Source organism: Impatiens glandulifera, chromosome 1, assembly GCF_907164915.1.
Source record: "Impatiens glandulifera chromosome 1, dImpGla2.1, whole genome shotgun sequence".
In the NCBI taxonomy this organism is placed as follows: domain Eukaryota; kingdom Viridiplantae; phylum Streptophyta; class Magnoliopsida; order Ericales; family Balsaminaceae; genus Impatiens; species Impatiens glandulifera.
Window position 1 is genome coordinate 58833070 of NC_061862.1, and position 26574 is coordinate 58859643.

Sequence of the window (26574 nt, forward strand, 5' to 3'; positions counted from 1 at the left end):
AAGTTGTGTCATAAATTTTTTTTTATCTAAAGTAATATTAGACGTGCTTTAAACTATTATATTTACCCCCACTTCGACAAACCAACCAGCAAATCTCAATCGTCATTTCATCTCATGACCTCACACATTTTCAATAAATTAACAATCAATCTCAATCGACAACATCGGTCAATCAACATCTAATTCATTTACTCAGTCAATCAACATTTCATTCATATATTTTTAACCACTAATATCTAATTTAATAAACACATTTTATATTTACCCTCACTTCGGCAAAACTACCTACTAAATCTCTCAATCGAATCTCATACAATCTCATGATCTCACACACTTTCACATACATATCCCTCGTCAAACCAATCATCAGTCCTCATCTTGTGACGCACACATTTTCATATGTCTCTTTTATCCCATCGGAAAACCACCTAGCAATCTTATTTGATCTCTTGTGACTCACACTTTTATATGTCTTTTTATCCCTCTACCGATAAATTACCCGATCGAATCTCATCTCCTGATCAACATCTAATTCATATACTCGGCCAATCAACATCTCATTCATATATCTTTAACAACTAATATCTAATTTGTTAAAACCTTTTATATTTACCCTCACTTCGACAAACCACCCACTAAATCTCATCTCATTAGGCATACCATCCACTAAATCTCAATCTCATCTCATTACCTCACACACCTCTTATTCTTCGCCAAATCAACCATAAATCATAATCTTGTGACTCACCAGTTTACATATGCTCTTTTATCACATCGGAAAACCACATATCAATCTTAGTCGATCTCTTGTGACTCACACTTTTTTTTGTCTCTTTATCTCTCGACTGACAAATCATCACCCGATCGAATCTCATCTCCTTATCTCACATACCTCGTCAAACTACTTTATCTATTGTTAAAAAAGTGTGCCATTATCTCTCAATATTTATAATATTCGTTTTTAAATTCATATTTTTTGGAATTCAAACACTAGTCTTAAACATTAAATTAATACTTTAACCACTAGACCACTTGAGATTGTTAAAATAATTTTATAATTTTATGTATACATATATAATTTATATTTAATATTTATTATCAATTAATTAATCTTTATATTATTTAACAAATTATTTATACTCATGTAATTACACTAATAAGGTAAATAATTAGAAAAGAGAATTTAATTATTATTATTTACTATTTATAAAAAATTTATATTTAATATTTTATATCTCTTAATTAATTTTTTTTATCTCATTATATGTATTCTCTTTTATTATTAAGAGATAAAATATATTTAAAAGAAATAAAAATTATTATATATATATATATAAATAATTAGAGATAAAATATAAAAAGTAATATATTATTATTGTATATCGTGGGGAGAGAAAATAAAAAATAATAAATAATAATATTTAAGAGACAAATAAATAATTATTTCAAAATAGTATAGACAATTTTTTTATAAAATCAATAATAATAATAATTAATTTTTCTCAATAATTTATTTAAATATTTTCTCTCTCATTATATATATATATATATATATAATTTTTTATATATCTTAATTAATTTTTTTTCTCATTATATTTAAATTATATATATTTCTTTTATTATTAAGAGATAAAATATATTTAAGAAAAATAAAAATTTATATATATATATATAATGAGAGTTAAAATATAAAAAGTAATATATTATTATTATTATTATATATATGGTAGAAGAGATAAAATAATAAATAATAAAAATATTAATTAGGAGAGAGAAATGAATAATTAATTCAAGAGAAAATAGTTATTATTTAGGAGAGAGAATAATTATTATTTTAGGAGGAAGAATGGATGACTGAATTAAACGTGTAATCTATATATATAATGATGCTTATTTTTTAAAATATCCGGATTGCCGGATTGAGAGCTGTGGTTAATTTGGATACTTGGGTCGGATTGTGGGTTGACTCGTCTTTAAATTTAAAACGGTTAAAAATAAAATTAAAAATGCTAGAAGTATGTTTCGAATTTACAACCTAACAAAATAAGTACAATTCTTTAAACAATTAGGATACAAAAACTTTATATTTTAAATTCAACACCAAATTTGATAAACGCAAAACGTTTTAATATTAATATAAGTTCAACTTTTTAACTAACTAATCTATATATATATAATGATGTTGAGTAAATGGATACTTGGGTCGGATTGTGGGTTGATCCACCCATAAACTTAAAATAGTAAAATTAAATTAAAAATATTATCCGTAATTTTTTTTTCACAGTTTTTTATATTCTTAATCGTGTTGCACGGACATGGGCTAAATGCTAGTAAACCTATAATGCTACAACATGGTTGAAAATGAAATTAATGCCACATTTATGTGCTGACACTTGTGTAGGAGAAATAAAAAAATTTATCCAAAACATTGCACTTTTAAAGATAAAAACAAAAAATATTGAAAAAAAAGTTCTGAACATGGCTATTTTCCCAAAATTAAATAAATAAATAAAAATGTATTTTTTCTCTTCTACACATGTGGCAAACCACGTCGAATTCTCCCCATATAAACAACTTTCGAGCGGGGAAAGCCCACTTGACGGAAACTCTAGGACTAGAGTCGGATTCGTGGTCTTGTTTTAGTTATATTTCGTTGCCCAAATTATTTCTCATATATAATATAAATGTATAATTTGTAATTAATACAAATAAAAATACAACTCTAATTATTTTAAATAAATAAATATATAAATATATATATATATATATATATATATATATAATGACTTCTAATTTCTAACATATTCCTTATAAATGTATTTTTTTTCTTTAACTATTTTTTTTCGGGATTTTATTTGGCTGAATCTGATTTTCGTCACGTTTTTTTTTGTAATTTCAACTCATAAACATTGGTGGTAGTTTATTGATTTAGGTGGAGAGTTGAGAGTCATTGTCTTTTAGAAGATCTCTACACAAGTTGATTTTGTAATATTTGTGTGATGTTTTCTTAAAAATTTAATGTTTTTGTCGTGTGTTTAAACGACTATTTCATAATATCATTATATGGATCATTTTCAAAAAAAAAATCATCTAAATTTAGTCCCCTTTTTATCGGAGAGCTTAGAGTTAATTGCCCTTTTAAAAGATCTCTACTCAAGTTAATTTTGTAATATTTGTGCGATTTTTCTAAACAAATTTAATATTTTTTTAGTTATGCTTAAACAATTATCAATTTCATAATACGATTGCATGGATCATTTTTTAAAAAATCATCAAAAGTTAGTATTTTTTTAACAAATTATGTGAAAAAGAGAAAACATATTTTGACATATGTGAAATTTGTAATCATAGTCTTTCGAACCAGAGCCTAAATCTGGCGTCTTAGACACTCAGGACAAATTTCATATATTCAAGATAAATAATATTTTAAATAAGTCTTTTATATTTTAAATATTTTTTTTATTACTTCAAATATTTTACCACTCAATTCACATACTCATTAATATTCTCAATATTTCATTTTTTATATCATTTTTATTATTATTATTGTTTTGACAATAACATGAAAATTTTAATTAAAAGATTATATAAAATAAAATATAAACACATTCAAAATAAGATAAAAGACGAGTATAAGTACTTTAAATTTTGACATGCTATCTTCTAACAAAGCAATTTAGATTTTATTTATGTGATTATCATTTTTTTTTGTCTGATTTATAATAATTTTATATTTATTTAACTATTATATTTTAACTATGTATTTTTGTACTATAATTTCTGGCAGGTGCAAGTTAACTAAAAAATTAGAGGAGAAATATCCCAAAATTCATTTAAAGTTGTATAGTTATTATAAACTTTGACATGTTTATGTTATCCATAATAACGTATTTGTATTATTTTAATATAATCATTTAATTTGGTGTTAAATTATTTTATTTTATTATCAATTTTTATAATATAATATTTATCAATTTAATTAATTTTTTATTAAATTATTTTGAAAAGGTGGTCTATTTATTAATTTTAAATCTAAAAAATTTCATCTAATAATATAAACTAATAATATAAACTATCAAACATCGTAATTTATTTAAATTATTAATCATTGCAACGCATAGTTGCTATACTTTAAAACATTTTTATTGTAATTTTAATTTTTTTTAATAAAGGAGAACTAGTATGACATTTCAACATGATACCTTTTAAACTTAAAACACTTTTAAATAAAATCGAATTCGTGATATTTTGGTCTCTTAAACTAACTTTTACTTCCTAAACTATCTTGAGTTCATTTCATGTTACCCATGAAGGTAGTGCCTCTATCAACTCACTAATTTAAAACTTATTTTTCAAAATATATAGAATGAGTCGTGATAGAAACAACGAGGTTGGAAATGAAAGTAAGGCCACAAATTTGACTTGATGTCAATTGTGTAGAAGAAATAAAAAAAATTATCCCTAACATTGCATTGTTAATGATAAAAATCACCCGAACATAGCTATTTTCCTAATAATTTTTTTTTTTTTTATCTCCTTCACATGACGGACAAAAAAAGTATTGAATAAACCATTTTCTGAAAAAAAGTAAATAGTATTTTCTCTCTTCTGTCATGTGGCAGACAATATATATATATATAAATATATTATATATATATACTTCTAAGTTCTAACATAACAAAGCACAATTCCTTATAAATGTATTTTATTTTTTTAAGTATTCTTTAGTGTCTCGTTTTTTTACCTCACTTAAATTTGAATTAGTGTTACTGATTTGGTATTCTATTTGGCTTAATTTGATTTTCGTCACGGTTTTTTTGAAATCTATATATATAATGATGTTTAATTTTTAAAGTGTCTGGATTGCCGGTTCGAGAGTTGTGGTTAATTTGGATATATGTGAGAGTAAATGGATACTTGGTTCGGATTGTGGGTTGACCCGCCCATAAATTTAAAACGGTTAAAAATAAAATTAAAAATATTATTTGTATGTTTTGAACTTGCAACCTAACAAAACAAGTACAACCCTTTAACCAACTAGACTAACCACTTTATATTTATGATTCAACACTAAATTTGATGAACGCAAGATATTTCAATAATAAAAGTTCAAATTTTTAACTAACTAATCTAAATATATATAATGATGCTTAATTTTTAAAGTGTCCGGATTGCCGGATCGAGAACTGTGGTTAATTTGGATATATATGTGAGAGTAAATGGATAATTGAGTCGGATTGTGGGTTGACCGCCCATAAACTTAAAAAGGTTAAAAATAAAATTAAAAATTCTATGTGTATGTTTCGAACTTGTAACCTAACAAAACAAATACAACCCTTTAACCAACTAAGCTAACAACACTTTATATATAAGATTCAACACCAAATTTGATGAACGCGGGACATTTTAACAATAAAAGTTCAAAATTTTAACTAACTAATATATATATATATATATATATATAACGATGCTTAATTTTTAAAGTGTCTGAATTGCCGGGTCGAGAGCTGTAGTTAATTTGGATATATATGTGATAGTAAATGGATACTTGGGTCGGATTGTGGGTTAACCCGTCCATAAACTTAAAACGGTTAAAAATAAAATTAAAAATGTTATTTGTATGTTTTGAACTTTCAACCTATAAAAACAAGTAGAACCCTTTAACCAACTAGGCTAACAACACTTTATATTTTTAAAATTCAACACCAAATTTGATGAACACGATACATTTTAAAAATAAAAGTTCAAATTTTTAACTAACTAATATATATATATATATATATATATATAATTATGCTTAATTTTTAAAGTGTTCGGATTACCGGATCGAGAGCTATGGTTAATTTGGATATATATGTGAGAGTAAATGGATACTTGGGTCGAATTGTGGGTTGACCCGCCATAAATTTAAAACGGTTAAAAATAAAATTAATAATGCTATTTGTTTGTTTTGAACTTGCAACCTAACAAAAAAGTACAACCCTTTAACCAAATAGGCTAACAACACTTTATATTTAAGATTCAATACCAAATTTGATGAACGCGAGACATTTTAACAATAAAAGTTCAAAATTTTAATTAACTAATCTATATATATATATATATAATGATGCTTAATTTTTAAAGTGTTCGGATTACCGGGTCGAGAGCTATGGTTAATTTGAATATATATTTGAGAGTAAATTGATATTTGGGTCGGATTGTGGGTTGACCCACCCATAAACTTAAAACGGTTAAAGATAAAATTAAAAATACTATTTGTATGTTTCGAATTTGTAACCTAACAAAACAAGTACAACCTTTAACTAAGTGTGATTGAGATGTCGTTTGTCGAGAGATAATAAGTCGGTATTATTTGAAAGTAGTTAAACAAGTATGAATCGAATATTTGATTGACCAAAATGTGATGTCACGATGTTAATTATTAAAAAATATGAATCAAATATTTGATTGACAAAGTGAAAATGTAAAGTCACGAGATTAGAGATTCATTCGGAAAAAAAATGTGTGATGAAAATGTGAGAAAATAAGTTGTTTTACCGAAGTGAATAAAATGTGGAATGAGAATGTTCTATTTTTTATTTTCATATATTATTCGTGATTTATTAAGAATTTTAAACATTGAATACATTTTATTATTATTTATTTAATTTGTTTTGTTTTTATTCTTATCCGTGTGAATCGCACCATAATTTTGATAGCTGTGAGATTTGAACCCATGGCCTTTCGGACTATAACCTAAATCTAGCGCCTTAGACCACTCGGCCAAACTGTCATATATTTTAAAATGAATAATATGTATAATGATGCTTAACTTTTAAAGTGTCTGGATTGCCGGAATAAGAGCTGTGGTTAATTTGTTATATATATGAGAGTAAATGGATATTTGGGTCGAATTGTGGGTTGACCCGCCCATAAACTTAAAACGGTTAAAAATAAAATTAAAAATGCTATTTATTTGTTTCGAACTTGTAACCTAACAAAATAAGTACAACCTTTTAACCAACCAGGCTAACAACACTTTATATTTAAGATTCAATACCAAATTTGATGAACGCGAGATATTTTAACAATAAAAGTTCAAATTTTTAATTAACTAATATATATATATATATATATATATATATATATATATATATATATATATATATATATATATATATATAATGATGTTTAATTTTTAAAGTGTCCGGATTACCGGGTCGAGAGTTGTGGTTAATTTGGATATATATGTGAGAGTAAATGGATACTTGGGTCGGATTGTGGGTTGACCCACCCATAAACTTAAAACGGTTAAAGATAAAATTAAAAATACTATTTGTATGTTTCGAATTTGCAACCTAACAAAACAAGTACAACCTTTAACTAAGTGTAATTGAGATGTCGTTTGACGATAGATAATAGGCCGGTATCATTTGAAAATAGTTAAACAAGTATGAATCAAATATTTGATTGACCAAAGTGTGAGGTCACGATGCTAATTATTAAAATATGAATCAAATATTTGATTGACAAAGTGAAAGTGTAAAGTCACGAGATTAGAGATTCATTCGGAAAAAATTTGTGATGAAAAATGTGAGAAAATAAGTTGTTTTACCGAAGTGAATAAAATGTGGAATGAGAGTTTCTATTTTTTTATTTTATTCGTGATTTATTAAGAATTTAAAACATTGATACATATTAAGTTTTAAAAACGAGGCTTTATAGACAACTTCATATTTTACATTCCCATCGAATCTGTGAGAGATTGAGAGTTTTTTAATGGAAAGTATGTGATAGGCCTTTTTTTGAAAGTGGGATTTGAACTCATGCCCTTTCGGACTAGAGCCTAAATCTGGCATCTTAGACCGCTTGGCCAAACTATCATATATTAAAAAATGAATAATATTTATATAAATCTTTTAGTATTTTAATTTTTTTTTATTATTTCAAATATTTTCTTACTCAGTTCACATACTCATTAATATTCTCAATATGCCATTTTTTTATATCATTTTTACTATTGTGCATGATAACATGAAAATTTTAATTAAAAGTTTATATAAAATAAAAATGATAAACAAATCCAAAATAAGATAAAATATTAGTATATATACTTACTTTAAACTTTGACATGCTATCTTCTAACACAACAATTTATATTTTATTCATGTGATTATCATTTTTCTCTACGATTTATTATAATTTTATATTTGTTTTACTATTATTTTTTTATGTTTTTTTAGATATGATATAGAGAAGGAAAATAATGATAAAAAATGTGAGAAAATGATGTGTCATTTCTTTAGTGGATTAAAAAATTATTAAAATAAAATTTTTTCAAATTTTTAATTCACTCAATAAATGATACATCATTTTCTTATATTTTTTGTCATTATTTTCCTATTTTTATTTTTTTATTATATTTTTGGAATGGCAAGTTAATTATAAAATTAGAGGAGAAATATCCCAAAATTCATTTAAAGATAGTCTTAATATATTTGTTTAGTTATTATATTTGTTTTGTTGTTATTTTATTTTATTTTTTATTTTATTATCAATTTTTATAATATAATATTTATCAATTTAATTAAATATTTATTAAATTATTTTGATAACGTGGTCTTATTAATTCATTTTAAATCGAAGAGATGTCATCTAATTATATAAACTATCATGTTTCGTAATTTATTTAGTCATATTTATTAATCATTGGAAGAGTCGTTATACTTTAAAACATTTTTATTACAATTTTAACTTTTTTTTTAACAGAAGAGAACTAGTATGACATCCCGTCATGTCCCGCTTAAACTTAAAACGCTTGCTTTCATATGTAATTAAACTCTTGACATTTTGTTCTTTTAAAGGACTCTTATCCATATAATACCTTGAGTTCATTTCATGCTACCCATACAGATAGAGGTAGTGTCTCAATCAACTCACTAATTGACTAATTAACATATGTCAATCTTTAAATTTATCTCACTCATTACTAACCTTTAAATCTAATTATAGTTGAGAATTTAAAAAAAAATATATAAAAATATAAAAATTATTTTATATATAATTTTATTTAAAAATAACATAATGATTTTTAAATCATTATTAATTAAATATGTATACAATTTACGTATCAATATCTTTAAATTTAATTTTTAAATAAATTTAAAATCCGGAACATCCGATGGTTCAACGGGTCTGGCCAGAGACGGATTTACGTAAGGGCTTCAGCCCACTCCAAAAAAATTATATTTTTTTTACGGTTAAAATGTAATATTACCCCTTAATTTAAAAAAAAATGAATAGAGATCATTATTTTGTTTATTTAATAATTAAAAATGGTAAAACTTATTTTATTTTTTTTACTTGTTTTATAAAAAAAAATTCTCTTTATTTATTTAAGCCTACCATCATTTTTTTAAGCACATCCCACCAACGAATCTGAATCCATCCTTGAGTCTAACTAAAGTTCGCAAAAACACCGTGCAAGCTGCCAGTTGATCTCAGAATTATGTGTCGATAAAATCTGGTGGTTGATGATGTAGGAACAATTAAAACCATAGTTACAAGGGTGCATTGAATTTAGTAAATATATATATATATATAATTTCAAAGACCGAAAGATTATACTTTATTACATTATATTATTTAAAAACTAATATTTGATCATATTCACCTTACAATTACAATCACAATAAAAAACGGTTAAATTAAAAAAGAAAAGTAATTTTATTTTTATTTTTTTAATCAAGGTCATAATTTATTTCAATCAAGCTTAAACTAATACTGATTATGTTTTTAATTTGAGTGTTGTACCTACCACCATTGAATTAAGAGTCTCCTAAAAAGTGAAAGTAGTTTTCATTTTTTACAAAATGAAAATATGGTTGTAGTAAATATATCTGATTATATATATATATATATATATATATATATATATATATATATATATATATATATATATATATATATCGAATAATTAATATTCTCAATATTTAAACTAAAATTTAATAACTTTGATATTAATTAAACAAAAATAATTACAAAACGCCTATATAATAATAATTTCAAACAAAAATTCTTATTAAATAAAAACTGAAAAATTATGTTTGGTATATTTATAAATCAATCCTTTAATTAATATATTTTAAATGTAGACTAGGTTAGTCCAGTTATTTAGTAGACTCAATATCTAATTTAATATATCAAAATTGAACAAATGAATACAAAATTTTGAAATATATATATATTCCAACAAGCAAATATTATAATCAACTCAAACTAAACCACTTCAAAGTTCAACTGATACCTTGTTTAATACTTAATTTCCCGACAATAATTTATTCCTTAAGTAGAGCACGACCTCATAGGTCCTCTCTGGGCTAAGAAGAGACATGGAAACCGTCTCTCGCTTCATGCACCTCTCGGCCCATTCTACAATCTTAGGGCACTCTTCCCTCATCTTTAGCCCCATCTTTTCCAGTGAATAGAACCACGCGTAAAAAGGAATTAACGTGATGTCTATTGCATCGAGGCTTTCTCCGCCAAAGTAGGCTTTGTCCCCGAGTTCCTCCTCCAACACCTTATAGCACTTCACCAACTCTTTCTTTGCCGCTTCTTGCATTTCCCCCGAAGTAGTCTTAAACGCAAATGCACTTGCTTTGTCATATATCTGTTCCAAAATAATTAATAGTAAGTGAAAATTGTTCACAGTATATATATATATATATATATATATATATATATATATATATATATATATATATATATATATATATATATATATATATATATATATATATATATATATATATATATATATTAAAAGGATGTAATAATCATGCATGATATATAGACTTACGTTTTGGCCGATGTAATCAATCCAAAACCTGGCATGGGCTCGCTCATAAGGGTCGGATGGGAAGAATTGAGAATTTTCAGTCCATACCTCGTCTATGTACTCTAGAATAATGGAAGACTCGCATATAGGTTTTCCATTGTGGATAAGAACCGGAATTTTTTGGTGGATCGGATTCATCTCCAATAGCATGGGACTTTTGTTACTTAGATCTTGTTCCAAGCGTTCATATTTCACACATTTCTCCGCCAGGCCAATTCTCACCTTTGCACCAAATGGGCTTGCCATTAGGTCCAACAAAACAACTTTTTGTGCCATGGAAAATGATCCTTTTTCGAGTTTCTAGCTAGGAATGCAAATGAGTTGTAGGGAGATAATGAACTTGTGGTAAGTATTTATAGGTCACTCTTATAATGTTGTTAATCTTTGAATTATATTTTGATGATTAATTCATTGCGTAAGCGTATTATTGTCCATCTTTTCAATAAAAAAAAATAAGTTTCCTATTGACCAAGGCACTGTGCATATACTTTTCTTTGGATGTCAAAAGTCATTGATTTTGTGAGTGACATATGTGGTGACAACAATGAATAAATTTCAAAACATTTAGGAGAAAATGACCTTGTTGAAAGAAAATATGATACAAATTTATAAATAATAGAAATAACAAACTTTCTTATTGACCAAGTTTTCAAAAAATAACTAAAAATCTCAATATTGACCAAGTTACATGCACTCATATATGTATAAATATATGTATATATAAATTTATGTATTTTTTTTTCCTTTGGTGGCCAAAAGTCATTGATCATAAGTGGTGACAACAATAAATAAATTCACAAAACATAACATTTAGTAGACAATGACTTGTTGACGGAAAGAGTTATTGCAAGAATATTGCGGACGATTGAATACAAATATCTAGATTATGTGGTGCACGATTAAAAAAGAAACAAACGAAAGAGGAAGTTGGGAATTTAAACTACTCAAAAGGATTTATGTTACACTTAAATAAATAATTAAAACATCACATCAAACTATAAAGTTCTACATCCATTTCCAATCGGGTAGACAATCATGCATAATTGCATATGCTCATAGACTATCATTAGTGTCTTATGCTCGTAGACTAGTCTAATAATCTATTTTTGGGGGAAAGGGACACAAAAATTCATAAAAACGTTGTTTAATCAAAAACAACAAAACCATATCCCAATCCCAAAGAGATCTGACCATAAACTCCCCAAACATTTTAGGGGGACTAGGAGAGAATCAGAACCAAGCACCAACGAAAACACTTACAGTTTATGTGTTTCCAAAAGTGTTGATATACCTAACAAACAAAATACGTTTCCAATGTTTCTAATCTAGATTTGGATCGAGATCTAGAAAGTGTTACCACATGGGTCAAGTAATTGAAGATGTGGTAACAACATTGGATAATATCAAAGAAGAGATTTCTAACACAAAACAACATGTACAAAGAAATAATCTTTTCGCGGATCATCTACTCTATCCTAAATTTGTTCCTCAACCTGCAGACAAAATCTTCTTTACCTTTAACTTTGAAACTCTCGGGTTGTTCCATATAAATCTCTTTCTCCAAGTCATCATGGAGAAATGCAGTCTTCACATCCAGTTGTTCAATTTCTAAATTTTTACTAGCAGTCAATGCTAACACAACTCTGATGAATGACCTCTTCACAACTGGTGATAAGATCTCTTCAAAATCAATCCCCTTTTTCTGTTCAAAGACCTTCACAATCAGTCTTGCTCTCTGTTTCTTTGATTGTTTGATGCTCAATTGAATTGCTGCCTATTTGATTATACATAAGGGAAAAAGAATTGTTAGGCCTTTGTTGTAGCTTGTCTATTTTTAGATTGCTAAACATGTGCTATTATTCGATTTCTCCAACACTACGTACCCAAAATATGCTCCTCCATAGTATGACCTGTCTCCCAGCTATTTCTCCAATATTTTCAGAGTATCTATGAATTCCGTCCTGCCTGATTCCTGTTCATCCTCTTTAGTTGTCCACAACTTCCTTGAAGAAGAATAAACCTGCATTAATCATATGAATTTGTTTACTCGACATGACCAGACTTAATATAAGACAGTACAAGTACGTGATGGCCAGACAAGCATCAGGGTTTTCAGTTTCAGTTTGTCTATCTATCTACCTATCTTCTTGAGAGTAAAAATGTAACCCTATCAAACCCAATTGCAGTTTTCAGAAGACCCCCTTTTACCATATCCACAAATCAACAGGGCGTGCGACAAAAAGTAATTTTATTTAATTATCACAAATAGACAAGATCAAAAGAGAAAGGTCCATTAGCTGAAATGACTGTTACCTCCTCATTAAGACTAAAACGAGAAAGGGGGAGAAAGAAAGAGGACCTTTTTGTCGACATAATCAGTCCAGATGCAAGCCTGAGCTCTATGACAAGGGTCAGAGGGGAATTTGTGGGTCAGACTTCGTCCATGTACTGGACGGCGAAGATGGATTCGGAAACTGGGCGGCCGTTGTGGATAAAAACAGGGTTCATCTGAACAAGGGAGAATTCCGAATTTTTTTTACATAGGCGGCAAAGATTATATGTATTTAGGGTTGCGAAAAAAATAAAAAATTCGATAACTCAATCGAACCGATAGTTTACCGGTTTCATTTTACTGGTTTATTGGTTAACGGTTCTAATAGTTCCAATTAACCAATTTTTTACCGGTTAAACGGTTCAGTTGAACTATTTTTATAGCGGTTTAACCGGTAATAATTTAAGGATATATATTTATATTAGTTATTTTTCGGTTCTAAATATTAGATATATTATAAATAATATTTAATAATATATATTAGTTTTTCTTTTAGTTTTAAATTATAATTTATATAGAATTGTTTTAAAATAAATCTAATTTATATGATTATTAATTTAAAAATAAATATTTTTAAAATATATTATATTGTTAGAATAATATAATATATTATAAAATATTTCTAAATATATATGAAATATTTTATAATATATTATATTATAACAATCATATAATATAGATTAAAAAATGGAGAATAGTATAAAAGTATGACTAATTAAAGATTTAAAAAAAATTATTTAATAAGTTTAATATTTAATTTAAAATTTTGAATTATCGGTTCACGGTTAAACCGGTGTTTAACCGACAGATATACTGACAGGAACCATTGGTTCCAAAACCGATAAAATCGATACCACACTGGTCGGTTCGGTTTGTAAAATAATAGGTAAAACCGAATTTAATCGGACCAATAATAAGTGAATATATTAATCGTTCCACGAATACTTTTACTAAAATAAATAAATAAATAAAAGAAATTTAAAAATTGATAAGATCACTCGATTTATGAAACAAAGTTATATATTTAGAATTATATAGTTAAAGAAAAATGATGTTAAAAAAATATGATGTTTAGGGAATTTCAATATATTTTAGTAAAAGTATAGAAAAAAGATTTAAAAAAAGTATAATATTAATGTTTATAAACCGTGTTGAAAGAATAATTAATATATCAATATATTTATTTAAATAATGGAAACAATTCAATGTAACTATTTTAACTTGTTTTTAAATATTAATTTATATTTTTTTATATATTTTTGAAATAGTTTAAATTAAAAAATATAAAAAGTGTATTTTACCCTTATATTTATATAAATTAATAAATTAATATTTATTTTATAAGTAATTTATATTATTAATTATATTAAAATTAATAAAATAAATAATATATAGTTATCATATAAATATAATTTTAAAATAAATAATAATATTAATTTCTTATATAATTATATAAATAAATTTTATTTATATATTAATTAAAATTTATGTATTATTATAAATATTTGTATATTAGAAAATATTATTTATATAAAATAAAATATTAATTATTATTATAAATAAAATTAGAATAGTATAATTATGAATTAAATATATTTAAAATTTCTTTAAAATACAATAAAGAAATTAATATTTTTTATAAAATTAAGTAGAGATAGGTTTGATCTCCCATATATAGTTTGCCTACACTACCATTTGAAACAAATAATAATGGTTTAATATATATAAATATATAATCTTCAAAGTTTACCCTGGGTTGCCGCCCACACACCAGTTTCGTCATTATGTAGTCTCATACTCAGCAATGGAGAAGTATTTTTCTAAATTGAGTGTAGGGTTTCTTGTCGCATAGTGCTAATATCTTTTTTTTATCTGAAATGTTTATGTGCCATTATTTTCTTGATAATGTTTTTTATATCAATCAACAAATACAGTTGTTGATCGGACAATACAATCTACTTTCCTCCATCTATTTGTTTCTCTTGGAGCAAGACATGATCCATCTATTATATATAAGCCATAATTTTTATTTTGTTTCTAGGATTAATTGGATTCCACTACTCCAAACTATGTAGGAATTCTCTATTGAAAATTGGCATACATATTAGCATTAGAATAATCTAAGTTTCAAATATTTAAATGGTCAATTTTAGATAAGGATGACAATTTGAAACTGTCCAGCAAAAACCGAATTGAATTGCCTCGTTAAGGACGATTTTTCTCCGAAACCGAACAAGAATGGGACGGAGATGGTATTTGTGTTCCCTGCCCGATCCGTCCCGATCTCTCACGACCCCGAACTCTATAAACATAATTAAATGAGTAATGATAGGGGACGAACGAATCTTGGGTTGTAAAAGTCTGGCGAATCTTGGGTTGTAAAAGTCTGGCAAATATTGGATATTAGGTTTAACTAGCATGATTTCCGCGCGATGCAAACGGACAAATTTATAAAAAAAAATCAAAATTTTTATATTAAAATAATTAAATCACACTATATAATATATTGACGGTTTTCATATTGTGTATATATTCTTTCACATTTCTAATTTTATTAATATTTTGTGAATTATCTAATCTCAAATTTATTATAATTTTTTTTTATAAAATTTTTTTTTAAATACAACTAAAATAAAATAATACAAATATGGTCATTTATTCAAATATTTAGTTTTTTCCGTTCTATTAATTTAATTTTAAAAAAAATAACGTGAATTATCACATTATCTTAAATTGGCGAAAATAATATTTGAGGAAAATATGTTTGTATTTTTTTTCTCTTGTGTACATAATTATATCAGCTTCTATTATATTCTCTCAAAAATTTCAAAAACAGATTATTATATATTAAAAGTCAAAATACTAATATCAGCTTCTATTATATTCTCTCAAAAATTTCAAAAACAGATTATTATATATTAAAAGTCAAAATACTAATTAAAATATATGTGAAATATCTATTAAAAAATAATATTAAATCATCTTTTTTATATCAATACTATAAAACTCTTGTTTCAAAACTATATATATATATATATATATATATATATATAAATATATTTATACTTAAATATTATTATATATATAATTTTATTTTGGTTAAACAATAACATTAATTATTATTTTTATTAAAAAATAATTCAATTTTATAACATTTTGTATAAAAATATATATATTTACAATAATATTATAAATTAAATTAATAAATATTTGTCAAATATTTAAAACCTATCAAAATATAGAGTTAAATATATTTTGTATTATATATATATATAATCTATTTATTATATTTTTGTATTATATATATATAAAATAATTAAAATATTAATATTATTCATTAAAATACAATTTTATTTATAATTTTATTACAAAATATCTTATTAGGTTTTGTTATAAAAAAATTAATAATAAAATAAACTCTAAATCCTTGGAGACAGAGAATTATCAAGTTTCTCTTTATTTCAAATCCTCGTCTTCTTTTGCTTCCCATTTTTCTTCAAATTAATATCGAATATTTTCCTCTAGGTCTCTCTTACGTCGTCGTCACCCTCCTTCGTAGCGTCGTCGTTGCCCACCTCCTCTTCTCGTGCTACTTATACCTAAGGAGAAATTAGAGTCAATTTAAGAAAGACCTAGACCTAAGAAAAAAGGAGAGACGAATTTGATGAGAAATTCAAATAAAATGTGTAAAAATAAAAAAATAATTATTTTCTTTTCTAAATCTACGGAGACAGAGAATACTCGTCTTCCTCTTGATTTCGAATCTTCGTCTTCATTCGCTTCCCATTTTTTTTCAAATCAAGATCGAATATTTTCCTCTATGTCTCTCTTACGTCATCGTCGCCCTCCTCCGTTGCATCATCGTCGGCCTTCTCCATCACGTCGGCGTCGCCCTCCTCCTCTTCTCGTGCTACATATACCTAAACAGAAAGGAGGTAGAGAATCACCGACTTCCTTTTAATTTCGAATCCTCGTATTCATTCGCTTCCCGTTTTTTCTTCAAATCAAGATCGAATATTTTCCTCTGGTCTTTCTTCCGTTGTCGACACCCACCTCCTATTCTCGTGTTCACTATACCTAAAGAGAAATGAGAGTTGATTGAAAAAAGACATAGACCTAAGAAGAAAATAGAGAAAATTGTACCGCGAGAATTTGATGAGAAATTCATATAAAATGTGTAAAAAATTGGTAGATATCACCCTAAATTTTTTGTTTTAAACATCCATTATATATATTATCTCCGTTTACGTAGAGACTCATACATGCCATCTTACCCTTACCTTTGGTCTTCCCCATCAATCATAAATTCACATACGCATTTACGTAGGGACTCACACATGCCATCCTATCCTTACTTTTGGTCCATCAATCACAAATTTACGTAGGGACTCATACATGCCATCCACATCGACCACAAATTCACCCACTCATATTCACTACGTAGGGACTCACACATGTCATATTATCCTTACTTTTGGCCTTACCCATCAATCACAAATTCACCCACTACGTAGGGACTCACACATTCCATCCACATCGACCACAAATTCACCCACTCATACCCACATGCACAATCATTTATAAATTTGCATAAATTGAGACTCGAACTTTGGTCTCTAATATAAAATGTGAACACTTTAACCATTAGACCATTTGTGTTTTTTGAATTTAATTTAAAATTTTATGTATGTATAAATAATTAATCCTTGTTAATTAATAATAGATAAAATATATAATGAATAAAAGAAAATTAATTAATTAATTATATAAATAATAAATATTTGAACACTTTAACCATTAGACCACTTGTATTGTTTGAATTGAATTTAAAATTTTATTTATGTATAAATATTTAATCCTTGTTAATTAATAATAAATAAAATATATAATGAATAAAAAAATTCCAATTTTTCTTCAAATCAATATCGAATATTTTCCTCTAGGTCTCTCTTACGTCGTCGTCACCCTCCTTCGTCGTGTCGTCGTTGCCCACCTCCTCTTCTCGTGCTAATTATACTTAAGGAGAAATGAGAGTCAATTTAAGAAAGACCTAGACCTAATGAGAAAGGAGAGACAAATTTGATGAGAAATTCATATAAAATGTGTAAAAATAAAAAAATAATTATTTTCTTTTCTAAATCTACGGAGACAGAGAATACTCGTCTTCCTCTTGATTTCGAATCTTCGTCTTCATTCGCTTCCCATTTTTTTTCAAATCAAGATCGAATATTTTCCTCTATGTCTCTCTTACGTCATCGTCGCCCTCCTCCGTTGCATCATCGTCGACCTTCTCCGTCACGTTGGCGTCGCCCTCCTCCTCTTCTCGTGCTACATATACCTAAACAGAAAGGAGGTAGAGAATCATCGACTTCTTTTTAATTTCGAATCCTCGTATTCATTCGCTTCCCATTTTTTCTTCAAATCAAGATCGAATATTTTCCTCTGGTCTTTCTTCCGTTGTCGACACCCACCTCCTATTCTTGTGTTAACTATACCTAAGGAGAAATGAGAGTTGATTGAAGAAAGATATAGACCTAAGGAGAAAATAGAGAAAATTGTACCGCGAAAATTTGATGAGAAATTCATATAAAATGTGTAAAAATTTGGTAGATATCACCCTAAATTTTTAGTTTTAAACATCATTATATATATTATCTCCGTTTACGTAGATACCCTTACATTTGGTCTTCCCCATCAATCATAAATTCACATACGCATTTACGTAGGGACTCACAAGTGCCATCCTATCCTTACTTTTGGTCCATCAATCACAAATTTACGTAGGGAGTATACATGCCATCCACATCGACCACAAATTCACCCACTCATATTCACTACGTAGGGCCTATCCTTACTTTTGGTCCATCAATCACAAATTTACGTAGGGAGTATACATGCCATCCACATCGACCACAAATTCACCCACTCATATTCACTACGTAGGGACTCACACTCACCCACTCATACCCACTACGTAGGGACTCACACATGCCATCCACATCGACCACAAATTCACCCACTCATATACCCACATGCACAATCAGTTATAAATTCGCATAAATTGAGACTCGAACTCTGGTCTCTAATATAAAATGTGAACACTTTAACCATTAGACCACTTGTGTTTTTGAATTTAATTTAAAATTTTATGTATGTATAAATATTTAATTCTTGTTAATTAATAATAGATAAAATATATAATGAATAAAAGAAAATTGATTAATTAATTATATAAATAATAAATATGTGAACACTTTAACATTAGACCACTTGTATTGTTTGAATTGAATTTAAAATTTTATTTATGTATAAATATTTAATCCTTGTTAATTAATAATAAAAAAAATATATAATGAATAAAAAAAATTAATTAATTAATTATATAAAAAATAAATATGCATAGAAGAATATTAGAAAAAAAAATATATTTATATAAAATTAATGATAAAATATATTATATATAGATTTTAGGAGAGATAAACGCTTAATATTAATTTTTAAATAAATTAAAATTTTTATAATTTTTTTTTTAGATTATAAAAATGATGTCTAAGAAAATATGAAATATATATATAAATGAGGAAAAAGAAAATAAAAAACAAATTAATTATTAGTGTTATAAAAGGGAAATTAATTAGGAAAGATATATTATGAATATGAAAGAGTAAGGAATATAAAAATAAATTTGTAATTTTATTTTAAATTTAATAAATCATTTAAATGTTATTATATATTATATATATAGTATTATTATGTATATTATATATATATATATATATATTTATATAAAATTAATGAAGAAAAATAATATATATAATTAAAAAAGAAAAATTAGTAAAATAAAATTGAAATTAATTAGAAAAGATAAATTAATAATTATGGTATAAAAGATAAATTAGTAATTATTAATAGGTAATTATGACAAGAGAAAGAAACTGTTATAAAACATAATAAGCCTAGGTGAGATATGGTGAGAGCGTAAATATCACCCTACATTTTATTTTTTAAGCATCATTAGATATATATAGATTCCAGAATATTAATTCTCTCTTCCTCCTCTTTTAATTAATTTCTCTCTCACTTTCCTCCTTAATTAATTAATTTATCTTTAATCTCTTTTACTAACTAATTTTTTTCTTTTTTATTAAAATTAATTTATTCTATTATTAATTAATTAATATCACTAATTAATTTATTCACTCCTTAATAAATTAAAATTTTCTTTTATTTCTTCCCTCTTACTTTCATCTCTCTTTTCAAACAAAAATAATTTAATAATTAAAAATAAAATTTCAATATAAATATTATAACTCAAAAATTAAAAATAATCTCTCCTCCCTTTAACTAATTAATTTTTTCAATTTTATTAAATTAACTTATCACTTACTAAATTCTATATGACTAATTAATTTATTCTTTTATTAATTAATTAATCTCTTTTATTTTCAACTAATTAATTTATTCTATCAATTAATAAATTAAATTTTTTATCTTATTTTTCTTTCCTCTTTCTCTCACCTCTATTTCCAAAGAAAAATAACTCAAAAATTAAAAATAAAATTTTAAAATAAATATTATAACTTAAAAATTAAAAATAATCTCTCATTAAATATCATAATAATATTTTGAACAAATAATATGTTGTAATAATAAAATTACTCATAAAAATAACTCAAAATTTAATAATAAAATTGCTCATAATATAATGTAATAATAACAAAATAAAGAAGACAAATAAATAAATCGGAGTTTCAATTGACCACAAAAAGCGTTAGCCATTATCAATTAAAAAATATTTAAATAAGTTAATTGTGATATAAATTATTTGAAACAAATATAGTATATTATGTAAAAGTAACATTATTATTAATAAAATAGTAATTCTATAACTCCGAAAATAAAATAAATCACAGATCTTCTCATAGATTTTCTCACAATTGTTTCAACCTCGGATTGTTTTCTCTTTGTGGGTGGACGTCCTCGAACTCGTACCTTTAATGGAGAGTGTATTGATTTTGTACCGGATGTAGATACTTCTTTCAACTTTTCAGCATTTTGAGGTATTAGCGACAAATTATAATTATTTTTAGTCATTGAATGCTCAAGATTAATATCAATTAGTTTATCTTTCACGTCTTTCAAAACTTCAACCAATATATAACAACATTCGTCAGATTTTTCTCCAAGTTGTTGAACCTCATTTATAAATGGAGTGAGAGTTTCGTGCCGATGCCTTTCCTCAATAGAACTATGATCAGCATAACCGTCAGTGATTCTTTGATACCCACGTTTCACATTTTTTTGCCTTCAGTCAATAATATAATTTTGAGGAACCTTAATTACTCAATTCATTATCAACACAGATATAACATGTCTACATAAAATACCTCGAAACTCAAATATTTGGCAAAGACAATTAACTTGGCAATCTAAAATAGTATAACACACCACAAAACAAACTTTTCGTAGTGGTTCTTTATTTGTTGCCAAAATAGTCTCTACTACTTCAAATATCATAGTTGTCCCTTCTTCCTTCACTAATGAGACATTGCAAAACATCAAACCTCTTAATTTATCTTGGAACAATTTAAATATTTTGTTAGTGTACGCATTTTCAAATTGCATCTCAATAGGATAACCAGTTATTACGGGGATTACAAAATTAAAAGAAGCCAAATCCAAAACTTTTTTATTTTCAATCTTCCTCTTTAAAGCATGATCATACTGCTCAACAAATTGTTTCAATGATGTTTTAGAATGTACATACTCATCAAAAAAGCATTCATACTTTCACTTCTTTGAGATGTAGACATACCTGCCCAAAATTTATCTTTGACAAATGCAGGCATCCATTTATTACGTACTTCATTCAAAGACTTCAACCATACATTATTCTCTAAGTTATACTCTTCAATCATACTCTGTCAATTTTTATCACATTCATCAACCGTAAGTGAGTTATATACAATGTTCTTCATTTGTTTCTTTATCATTTTATACTGCGTAAGACCACCTAATTTAACTGGAATTTTTTCCATTATATGCCAAAGACATAAACGGTGATGAAAATTCGGAAATACCTCTACAATTGCAATTGTCATTGAACGACATTGGTCTGTGATTATGGTCTTTGGAGCACGTCCAAACATACATATCAACAAAGTTTTGAACAGCCAAATGAATGATTTTGTATCTTCACTAGATATTAGTCCACATCCAATAGATTGACAATGATGATTCACTCCAACAAATGGAGCGAAAATCATACCATAACTATTAGTCAAATAAGTTGTATCAAAAGTTGCATCAGAAAAATAATCATATGCAGCTCTCGATCTTGCATCAGCCCAAAAAATATTTCTAATTCGAGATTTACCATCTAAATCAAGCGCGTAGAAAAAATTTGAGTTCCTACTTTGCATTCGACAAAAATAAGCACTCAAACCTTCAGCATCTCCATTCCCTAATCTCAACCTTCTAACATCTGAAATATAATTTCAACAACTTCTTTCATCGTATGACAAATTATCATAGCCTCCAGCCTCAACTACAAGTGATTGAAAACTTTTACTTAAAGTTATTCCAACTTCATCATTTAGTTCCAATCTTCTCTTTGTAGCTACATCCAATACTTTATTATATCTAAAATATCGTGATTTTCCTGGACTCAATATATGGTTATGTTCAAGGTGTACACCACTTATTACAAAATTTGTATCACCTTGAATAACTACACTAATCTTAGCTTTACAATTTGTCTTAATCGAAAGTCTTGGATTTAGTAATTTTTTTGATCTAGATACTTTGTTACGACTTTTAGCGCATCCAATGGAAAAATATTTTTATTTTCCATCGTCTCCATTTCTACAACTTAATTTGGAAATACCAAAACCAATATTCTCCGAATAAGATTTATAAAAATTATGTACTTCATCTTCGGATGAAAACGACATTCCAATTTCAGAAGGATTTACTTCTTTTAAACTTGTCGACCCTTTTCAACTTGGCGATGAGTCTTGATTTGCATCGTTGTTATTTTGAATCACCGTATCATTTTTTTCTTTTTCCATAATAACTTTTCTACTTAAATTTATTAAAAAAATATATGCAATTATTAAATAAAAGTAATCATAATATTTGATGAAAATAAAAAATTACTTCATTATGTTGATAATCTGAGTTTGATATTATTTATCAAAATAAAAAAGTTACTTCAATTGTTATGTGGTTGATAATTTGAGTTTATTAAAAGGTTAGAGAGGATAAGAAATAGAAAATGAGAAATATTAGATAAATATATATGTCATAAAAAAAGGGCAAATTACCTTGCCAGCCCACGAACTATCTCGATCGCTCACTTTTGGCCCTCAAACTAATTTTTGAAACAAATCACCCCTTCAACTTTTATAAAGGTCACCAGTGACCCTTCCGTCAACTTTTTAGTTAAACCTAACGGTTTAAGTTTAAAATATTATTTTTTTATATATTATCTTTAATCTTATATTTTATATTTATATATATAATTATTAAATCGCTTATATATAATATTATATATATATATATTATAAATTTTATATAATTATTAAATCTTTTATATAATAAATAAATAATATATATATTATTTATTTTTATCTATATATAATTTATATATATTATCATTAACTAATTTATATATAATATTTATATAATATATATTTTAAAAAATAATTTAAGTGTTAAAAGTAGTTGAGTAGTTAGAAGGTTTCAATTACTTTTAATCTTTCAAATTATTTTGTAAAATATATATTCTATAAATTATATAAATTTATTTATATATATATATATATAATTAATGATTAGGGATAAACTATATAATTTATTTTTAAACTTTGTTTTATATATATTAAAAATAATTGTAACCTTTTAACTACTTAAATACTTTTAACACTTAAATTATTTTTTAAAATATATATTATATAAATATTATATATAAATTAGTTAATGATAATATATATAAATTATATATATATAGATAAAAATAAATAATATATATATTATTTATTTATTATATAAAATTTAATAATAATATAGATATAATATTATATATAAGCGATTTCATAATTATATATATAAATATAAAATATAAGATTAAAGATAATATATAAAAAAAATAATATTTTAAACTTAAACCGTTAGGTTTAACCAAAAATTGATGAAAGGGCCACCGGTAACCTTTATAAAAGTTAAAGGGGCGATTTGTTTCAAAAATTAATTTGAGGGCCAAAAGTGAGCGATTGAGATAGTTTGAGGGCCGCCCAGGTAATTTTCCCTAAAAAAAATAAAATATTATTAAGTCAAAATAAAAAATAAAAAAGAGGACGGAGAAAATATTTAATAAATAAAGTGATGAAAAAGTCATAAAATAAAAATAATAAAGAAAATAAAATAGATAATTAATAAAGAAAATAAAAGAGATAATTAATTAGTTGGAATAATGAAGAAAAAAAATAATTAGTAAATACATCTCACTCTTAATTATTTAAAAATATAATTATAATATTTAATGTGAGATATTATTTTTAATTCTTGTGAGTTATGATATTTAAAAAAATAAAAAAAATAAAAAAAATAAAAAAAATAAAAAACAAGAAAAAAAATATAATTATTGTTTATATATTTATAATTTAAAAAATATTTTTTATATTTATTAATAAAAAAACTTAATATTTAAAGCTTGAGAAAATAGATTAATTAATAGGAAGAAAAGTGATAAATTAATTAATAAATTAGATAAATTAATTAATAAAATAGATAAATTAAATAGTGGGAGAAGAGAGAAAATAATTAATGAAAGAGAGGAGATATAAATAAATGAATTAATGAGGGGAATGAGATAAATAAATTAACAAGAAAGAGGTGAGAATTTTTTATGATTAAACTCAATATCCAATATTTCGTCCTCTATCATTACTCTAATTAAATATATTAAATTATTAATATATTTATTTATTCTATATTATAAGAGTACTAAGTTTATTTTTATATAATAATATAAAATTTTAATATATTAAAATATATATTATATTAAAAAAATCATTTATATACTTTATGGCATAACTTTTTTTATTTTTTAAAAATATTTTATTTATGGTGTCATTCAGGGATTTTTCAGATTTGAACGGAACTGGGTGGGAATGTTATTAAAAATATCTTCGAAATAAAAACGAGACAGAAATGATATTAAAAATATCCCCGAAATAAAAATGGTAAATACATTCTCTATCCCCAACAGCCACATTGTTATTCCTAATTTCATGATTCTTCTTCTAATCTTTATTTACTTATTTTTTAATTCTTAGTTCATGTCATATAAAATAATGTGAGCACCACATGTTTTATCTAATAAAACATTGTAACCATTATCTAATGGGAGAATTTTTATTATTACAATCTCAATCCTCATGTATTCGTTAAATTATTTGCCCCATAATATTTTTTACATCCAAAATGTTTATTTTAAATTTTATTTTACAATATATTTTTGTAAGTATTTATTTTTCATTTAATCAAGAGTATCACTTTTGTATTTTTTTTACCAAAATTTATTGACAAAATATTAGTTTATTATTCATTATGATTTTCATTTTCTTTTAAAGATTTTGAAACATTACATCCTATTTAGCTTTGTCAATTAAAATATAGTATATTTTTGTTGAATTGTGATAAAAGACTTTTTATTTTAATGAAAGATGTTTTGTTTTCTATAATGGATATATGTACTCTAGATTATAACGACAATTTCAAACTTAAATTATTTCTTCTAGTTAAATATAAACATTGTATTTGTATTTTTTTATGTTTTATTATTACTTTGAGGTCAAAATTGAATACTTAAAAAATAATTGATACAATTTTAAAGTTGTATAAAATGGTGGACTAAAAAATAAATTATATACCTACTGAAACCCTGATTTTAATTATAAAATGGGTCAGGGTCTCAAGGGAAACCCTATCTTGATTTTTCCCTAATTATGTATTCTATTCTTCTTTTTCTTCCTCTCTAGCGGCCCGCCGCCGCCTTAGTTCATATCTCAATTTTTTTGAAGAATTCGGGTGACGTGATTCCGAAGATGAAAGGTAAGAACTTGGTCATTCAAAGAAGTTTTCAATACAGAATGAAAATCGGAGTCATGGGAGGATTCCACGTCTAGGATGGTTTATATAAGATAACCAGTAATCTGGTATTGGTTCTGGATCAACCGTTTTTGCATAGCAGTCTAGTGGTTGATGCAGGATCAGCTCAAATCTTGGTTTTTGTATGCATTTGAATACAAAGTTGCAACAAACAAAACCACAAAACCAAGAGTAATGTCAATGAACGGAG

The 26574-nt window shown here is 25.4% G+C and overlaps 1 protein-coding gene and 1 long non-coding RNA gene across 2 annotated transcripts; both read right to left on the bottom strand.

Annotated features, from left to right (window-relative positions):
* Nucleotides 1-10300: 10300 nt before the first annotated feature.
* On the bottom strand, nt 10301-11125 carry LOC124929098 (probable glutathione S-transferase). The gene is made up of 2 exons (XM_047469369.1): nt 10841-11125; nt 10301-10651 (listed from the first exon to the last, which is right to left on the bottom strand). The coding sequence occupies exons 1-2, from the start codon at nt 11123-11125 to the stop codon at nt 10301-10303; spliced, it is 636 nt and encodes a 211-aa protein (XP_047325325.1).
* An 892-nt stretch (nt 11126-12017) lies between these two features.
* LOC124922771 lies at nt 12018-13383 on the bottom strand. Its single transcript, XR_007097868.1, has 3 exons — nt 13239-13383; nt 12790-12899; nt 12018-12653 (listed from the first exon to the last, which is right to left on the bottom strand). It is a non-coding gene; the product is annotated as an uncharacterized LOC124922771 (long non-coding RNA).
* Between the last annotated feature and the right edge of the window lie 13191 nt (nt 13384-26574).